The sequence below is a fragment of the Callorhinchus milii genome, unplaced genomic scaffold (assembly GCF_018977255.1).
Source record: "Callorhinchus milii isolate IMCB2004 unplaced genomic scaffold, IMCB_Cmil_1.0 Scaffold21, whole genome shotgun sequence".
Classification (NCBI taxonomy): Eukaryota; Metazoa; Chordata; class Chondrichthyes; order Chimaeriformes; family Callorhinchidae; genus Callorhinchus; species Callorhinchus milii.
Genome location: NW_024704762.1, coordinates 5,658,497 through 5,666,421, shown reverse-complemented (window position 1 = coordinate 5,666,421; position 7,925 = coordinate 5,658,497). Strand labels below are relative to the sequence as shown.

The following is a 7,925-nucleotide window of genomic DNA, read 5'->3' as shown; positions in this document are numbered from 1 at the left end:
AAAACCCTGCCCAGCCCAGCTCCAACCCAAACCCCAAAACCCAACCCACCCCAACCCAAACCCACCCCCAAACCCAACCCCCCCCAACCCAAACCCACCCCCAAAACCCAACCCAACCCCCAAAACCCAACCCACCCCAACCCCCAGCCTCTCCAGACACATCAACCCCATCTCCTCCCCCCCCCCAAAAAAAAAAGAAGGCTGTGAGCCCCACCATGTTACAGAAGGCTCAGAGGCAGCCCCCCCCCACCACCACCACCATCCTGGAGAAACACAAGACCTCGAGACCGCCGTCCCTGGCGGGTCTGGTCCGGGAGGCCAAGCCAAAGCCGGCGGCCAAACCAGAAGCCAAGGAAGCCCCCCCGGTCGCCGTGCTGAGGACGGGGGCGCTGGTGGTGGACATGGGCTCGGGGAGCTCCAGGGTCGGCCACGCCGGACAACCCAGACCCGGGTCCGTCACCGACGCGGTGGTGGGCTACCCCCGGGGCAAGAGCAAGAGGAGGGACGCGGTGATGGGCGCGGCCACCACGGCCGAGCCGGACCTGGCCCTGGTCAGGCCGACCAGGCAAGGCGTCGTGGTGGACTGGGAAGCGGCCGAGGACCTCCTGAGGCACGCCTTCTACCAGGAGCTCGGGGTCTGCCCGGAGGAACACGCCGTCCTGATCTCGGACCCTCCTCTCAGCCCCACCACCAACCGGGAGAAGATGGCGGAGGTGATGTTCGAGAGGTTCCACGTGCCCGCCATGCACGTGTCCTACCAGTCGGTGTTGGCCGTGTACTCCTACGGGAAGACCTCGGGTCTGGTGGTGGACTCGGGAGACGGCGCGACCCACGCCGTCCCGGTCCACGACGGCTACAACCTGCCCGACGCCATCACCCGGGTGGACCTGGCCGGCTTCGACCTGACCTCGTACCTCATCCGACTGCTCAGCGAGGCGGGCAACGCCTTCCACGAGAAAGGCAGGTACATCGTGGACGACATCAAGCAGAAGTGCTGCTACGTGGCCGTGGACCACGAGAGGGAGAGGAACCAGCTGGACCTGGTGGACTACGAGCTGCCCGACGGGCACATCATCACCATCGGGAAGGAGCGCTTCCACTGCCCCGAGGCGCTCTTCCACCCCAACCTCATGGACTCCGACCAGGAGGGCATCCAGGTGGCCGCCATCAACAGCCTGAAGCGGGTCCAACCCCAACTCAGGCAGTTGATGTTCGACAACGTGCTGCTGAGCGGAGGGTCCACCCTGTTCGAGGGCTTCTACGCGCGCTTCTGCAAGGAGATGTTCGCCCTGGTCCCCAAGGGCACCAGGACCAATGTCCACGCCGTGCCCGAGAGGAGACACGCCGTCTGGATCGGGGGCTCGATTTTGGCGTCGCTCAAAGCTTTCCAATCCATGTGGGTTCGCCGAGAGGACTATCAGGACTGCGGTCCGGCTATTGTCCACCGGAGATGCTACTGAAGGAGATGCGTCTTTGAACTGCGCGAGTTTACGCGCACGACGCACAACACACAACGCCAAACGCACACTCAACACCCAACACCAAACACACAACACCCAACGCACAGCACCCGACGCACAGCACCCAACACAACACCCAACACAACGCACAACACCAAACACACACCCAACACAACGCACAACACCCAACACCCAACACACAGCACCCAACACAACACCCAACACAACGCACAACACCAAACACACACCCAACACAACGCACAACACCAAACACCCAACACCCAACACACAGCACCCAACACAACACCCAACGCACAACACCAAACACACACCCAACACAACGCACAATACCAAACACACACCCAACACAACACTCGACGCACAACACCAAACACACACCCAACACAACGCACAACACCAAACACACACCCAACACCAAACACCCAACACCAAGCACACATACAACACACAACACCAAACACACAACACAACACCAAACACACAACACCCAACACACATACAACACACAACACCCAACACACAACACACCCAACACACATCACCAAACACACCCAATACCAAACACACAACACCCAACACCAAACACCCAACACACACACAACACCAAACACCTCCCCTCCCTCTCCCTTTCCCTTTGATTGGAGTTGAAGAAAAATAATGCTGCAGTTTTAGTGGCAAAAGAAACAGCAACCCCCCCCCCCCCAAAAACCCCAAAATAAGTAAATCAATTCATTCTGTATAAATATGCCAATAAAAGACTGGTATTTTGAGAATTTTTTATTTTTTTTTGTACAGAAAACGGTGATATTAATTAACACTGGGCTGGGAATGGAAATGAACGCATTCTGATCAAGAGTGCAGTCTGGTTTTGAGAGTCAAGTGTTTGTGTCGATTGTATCTGAATAAGCCTCGGATGTGCTATTGGAAAACCTGCAAGATTTTCTTTCTGAAATGCGCCTTAAGTTTTGTTCCTCCACTGAAACGACAGTAACGGATTGTAAGTAACATCCAAATGATGAACCGACTCATCCCTATTGCTTTGTAAGCAATTCACTTTGTGATGACAGTGTCTTTCATATCGGTTTCCGACTTTTTTCCAATTACATTCAATCCAGCAAATGAAAGCAACAATTTAATCCGTAAGGCTATGCTCTGATTGTCATATTTTCTGCTTTGGTGTGAGAGAGTGTTAAAGAAAGACAGATACGGGTGTTCTGAATCAAAAGGTTAATCGTTAGATTCCCTGAACTGCTTAAGATTTACCAGAGTTCGTATGGCTTGGTATGTTTTGCTTGGAACTATGCTCTATCCAGAAAAGGAACGAGTTTAAGTGAGTCTAAACGTATTATAACCCCATTACAATAATCTCAGATTATGATAACCTAACCCTTTTTGGTCAGCCGACAAAATAAATCTTTTATTGATTGAATATTTCTTGATTTATACCATTAAAAGTGACCGGCACTTCTAAATCAAAACACAAAACATTTATCTTGTTAGCCAGCCGAAAAAGTGGGCCATCACTGGTAGACAAGGTATAACTTGTTTTCTACTCAAGAGGTGCCAGCCTAGCTCAGGGTAGCGTGGCAACATGTCCGACTTGGAACTCATTGCCCCAAGCTCAAGTCGAAGCATAAAGCATCAGCATATTTAAGAAGAAATGGTTCATGAATGAGGGACATATAAAGGTATGGGAGAGGGGATTCAGAGGGAGTTGAGGCTGATATTGAGTATAAACACCTGCAGGCACTCATGTTTCTCTGCTGTAACGATCTATATTTAGGTAATTCTATGCATATATCCCATTTGGTCCATACAGTTGTCCCACTACTGGTTGCAGCGATACAGAGGGAGATACTAAAGGCTTAGACGGAAGATAGGGACCAGAAGTGAGAGAGCTTGATCCATTGGTAATTGAATTCCAATCCATCACAATGGCAGCCTAACCACAGGATGTGAGCTGCACTGCTGATAATAAATGTCACTTCTAATATACTTTTGCTATGATTTTATTCAGGTTCAGGAAATTGCAGCCTGATTTTTATTATTTTAAATTTTTTTAAAAAAAAATCTTGCATGCAAAAAAAAATTGCTGGCTGCACATTTATATGGAGTTTTAAATCTGAAGAGAAATAAATTAAACTTGTGGGGTAACAAGTGATCAAATGTGCTCCTCTGATAACAATACCAATCGGGCATCAATAATAGTAATGTATAGTTTGCAAAAAGTTGCAATGTGCCTATGAAAGTTTTTTTTAAAAATAAAGAAAAGAAAATCCACACATAAGATGTGGAATTTCAAGACTTATTTGGAAAGACTGCGATGGTAAAAAGTGATTAATATATGGCTAAAACCTTTGATTGATCAATTTGGTCACCACATATCTTATCTGTCCAACCAGTGACTTGCACCTTGCGCCCGTCATAATTGATGAAGTAAAGTGTGACTTTGTGATGCCCTTCAGTGTAAACAGTGAATTCAACCCATCTCAACCCTCCTACTCCCCCTGCGCTTCAAAGTTGTCATCCTAGCCATCAAAGACACACTAGGTACAGTATTTGGTGAGTTGTTCTTTGAAGACCTAGGAGAAAAATGTTGCAAAAGATCCAAAGGTCACCATCTCTCACGGTGGACAAACCTCGGCTGTCTCGACCTCCTTCAATAGCTGGCTCCATCAAAGATGTCAAAACAAAGCCAGTCGACAAGCCGGAAACGTGCAATACACAGCCCAGAATGGCAGTGATGAAAACGGGGGCGTTGGTCATTGATATGGGGTCAGGAAGCTGCAAAGTGGGTTTCGCTGGAGAACCTTCTCCCCATTCCGTGATTGGATCGGTTGTGGGCTACCCCAAGGGTAACAGCAAACGCAGGGAGTCGACCATAGGTAAAACGGTCTCAACCGAACCAGACCTGTCCCTGGTCAGGCCAACCAGACAAGGCATCATCGTGGACTGGGAAGCGGCCGAAGACCTCCTGAGGCATGCGTTTTACCTGGATCTCAGGGTCTGCCCCGAGGAACACGCCATCCTGATCTCCGACCCTCCTCTCAGCCCCACCACCAACAGAGAGAAGATCGCTGAGTTGATGTTCGAGAGGTTCAACGTTCCCGCCATGCACGTGTCCTACCAGTCAGTGCTGGCCGTGTATTCCTACGGGAAGACCTCGGGTTTGGTGGTGGACTCGGGAGATGGCGTGACCCACGCCGTCCCGGTCCACGACGGCTACAATCTGCCCGACGCCATCACCCGCATGGACCTGGCCGGTTTCGACCTGACCTCCTACCTCATCAAACTGCTCAGCGAGGCGGGCAACGCCTTCCACGAGAAAGGCAGGTACATCGTGGACGACATTAAGCAGAAATGTTGTTATGTGGCCATCGATCACGAGAAGGAGAGCAACCTGACAGAACAGGAATACCTCGTGGACTACGAGCTTCCTGATGGGCATGTCATCACTCTTGGGAAGGAAAGGCAGAAATGCCCAGAGGCTCTATTCAAACCATCTGTCATGGGGTCCAACCAAGAGGGTATCCACATAACAAGCATGAACAGTTTAACAAAGGTCCAACCCTTTGTTAGGCAGTTAATGCACGACAACATTCTGTTGAGTGGAGGGTCGACCATGTTCGATGGGTTCTACCCTCGCTTCTGCAAGGAGATCTTTTCCTTGGTCCCCAAGGACGCCAAGACCAACATTCACGCTGTCCCCGAGAGAAAGTATGCGGTCTGGATTGGTGGTTCCATCTTGGCTTCCCTGAATGCCTTCCAGTCGCTGTGGGTTCGCGAGGAAGATTACAAAGAACAAGGACCATTCATTGTGCATCGTCGGTGCTACTGAGATGAATTTACTTTTAACTTTGTGCGCTAGGATAGGTAGCCCATTTTTGGTGGTGGAAGATAAGAAAAAGACAGTTTTAAGTAAGAAATGTTAGTGCTCCGAAAGGCAATAAATGATTGGTATTTGAACAATTAGTGCATTCTTTTTTTCAACAAAATAACTTTCTCTTTGATATCAATCCTAGTTGTTATTGTTTTATCCTTTTCTTCACCATTGGGACATATGTTATTTGCATTCGATACAGTCTTGCAGTGATCATTAGTGAATAATAATCCTTGCATTTGATATAGCGCCTTATCACATTTTTGAGACATCTCAAAGCGCTTCACAGAATATACTGTAAAGTGAATTGACTGTATACTTTGTGGGCAACACACGTGGTGAATGCAGAACCATCTTCTAGAAAAGCTACAGGTGCCAAATAAATAAATAACTTAAATAACTCAAGTGGAAAAAGCATCAGTAAATGGGCCAAAAAAAAGTTCTTCCACCCCCTCGCTCGATGTCCAACCCTGCCATCGTGGAGCACTCTGAGATGCTATCTTGCATGAAACACACCATATAAATACAGGTTATAATAATATATAATCCTTGCATTTGATATAGCACCTTCTCATGTCTTTGAGACGTCTCAAGGCACTTCACAGAATATACTGTAAAGTGAATTCACTGCATATATTTTGTGAACAAAGTTGTTAGCATTTCAGAGAATCTGGAATTTGACAAACCCTTAAATACCAGGCAGTTTTCTGTTAAATTCTTTTAAGAAGCACAGCAAACGAGCTTCAAATTTAGACTGAATCCAATTACCTTTCTACACTCTGCTTCTTGGGCAGATTTGATGGCTCATTTCTTTGTTAAATGCTATGGCAGCCAACCATTGCAAGTCTTCCCTCAGGCTATAATACAAGACTGTAGAGGGCGAAATTGCACCAATTCAAGTCAGCACTTAATATCTGTTGATTTTCAATTACATGACTAAATGGATAAAAATAGAGTTACACTTAAAATACAAGGCAATATTATTACAACGGGGGGTACTTATTAAATTGATACCGAATTGGGGATTTTACTTGTTATTAAGGAAGAGATTTTATTTTTACTGAATATAAACTATTGATCATCATGAAACCTTTCTGAATTAACCCAGATCACTCCTGAGTAAAACCAGACAAAAAGGGAGGTTCTACTATTTCCAAAAATTTAATGGATTTCCCCCCACAAGCAAACAAAAAAAATCATCATACGATAAATTTGAATGGAAACAAATTGGGGTTTCAGAATACATACAAACAAAACACAGCGAGAGAGAAAGACAGATAAATATACTGTCCCCAATTCAGTTTAGGGAGGCAACACAAAAAGAAATTCACAACATACAACAAAAGAGAGAATAAATTGTTCTTAACATTGTTTTAAAAGTGAAGATAACAATTTAGCTCGCTCAATAAGTTTATGAATCCACTTGTTACTTCAAACTGGTTAGCCTGACATCTCAGCTCGACCCAATTTCCTGCACCTCCTTAACTCTATATTTTGCTGCAGTCCACCCATATCCTAACTATTACATTATTAATAATAATCTTGCATTTGATTTAGGGTCTTTCAAGTTGCGAGGACGATATTCAGAATTTTTCATCAATTCAGTTAGTTCTGCTCTTTGACAATTAAACAGGGCTTATGTTTGCCCTGTTTAGAGTAAATAAAGATTTACTATACAGTAAATCTAGCCTGGGCCCTGCTATTTCCATCCAGCGAAATTGGGATGTGACCTTTCGGGGAACCACAGCAATCATCTGTGCTCCTGCAGGTTTGGTATGTGCAGTAATCAGCTACACCGCAAGGCAGCCCAGAGATTAATAATAATCCTTGCATGTGATACAGCGCCTTATCATGTCTTCGAGACGTTTCAAAGCACTTCACAGGATATGCTGTCAAAATGAATTAACTGTAGATTTTGGAGTGTATGTCACATAGTAGTGTCCCACAAACAGTTGTGGATTGATTGACGACATTTTTTTTGGAAGGGATTATTAAACCAGGAAAGCGACACGCAAATTGACTAACAACTGGGTTCCTACTTACTGCTAGGTTCGCAGAGGCGTGTGCAGCAAGGAAACTTGCTTAACGTTTCACCTTGCTGGGAATTGAACCCAGGTCCTCTCGCTTGTGAGGTGAGTGGTCTAACAAACATGCTACAGGATTCTTTTTAAGAACAACTGATCACTGGTGCAGTACTGTTTTTTCAGCTACCTCTCTTACTGTCTTACCTCCATCACCACAAACCCAACCCCGAGAAAGCAGAACTATTAACTGTCTCTTAAAGGTGAAGTTAGAATTGTTCCCAATCACGCAGATCAGATGGCTATCAGTAATCCAAATAAAGATATGTTTACTCGCGGCCGGTTGATACGTGATGAAAGCCACACTTACAGCAAGTCGTTTAACTGTTTACCCACTTGGGAGTTGTTGTTTTTTTTAAAAAAAACTATATATCCTACTCAGTCTTTGAAGCATATCACATATTTTGCAAAGATACGCTGAACTCAGAATACCACTTGGTATTTTACATTTAAAAGCATCAACACCAAAAACAACTTACATGT

General features: G+C 46.1%; 2 protein-coding genes across 3 annotated transcripts; both read left to right on the top strand.

The window, feature by feature from the left end:
- The first annotated feature begins 215 nt into the window (after positions 1–215).
- LOC103183475 (actin-3-like) lies at positions 216–1,460 on the top strand. Its single transcript, XM_007900982.2, has one exon. It carries the CDS (start codon positions 216–218, stop codon positions 1,458–1,460), a length of 1,245 nt encoding a protein of 414 aa, XP_007899173.2.
- Positions 1,461–4,209: 2,749 nt separating this feature from the next.
- Positions 4,210–5,319, top strand: LOC103183476 (actin). 2 transcript variants are annotated; one of them, XM_007900984.1, is made up of 2 exons: positions 4,216–4,336; positions 4,451–5,319. In XM_007900984.1, exons 1-2 carry the CDS (start codon positions 4,216–4,218, stop codon positions 5,317–5,319), a joined length of 990 nt encoding a protein of 329 aa, XP_007899175.1. The 2 variants fall into 2 exon arrangements, with proteins under 2 accessions (XP_007899174.1, XP_007899175.1); XM_007900983.2 differs by having other exon boundaries at positions 4,210–5,319.
- Positions 5,320–7,925: the final 2,606 nt, after the last annotated feature.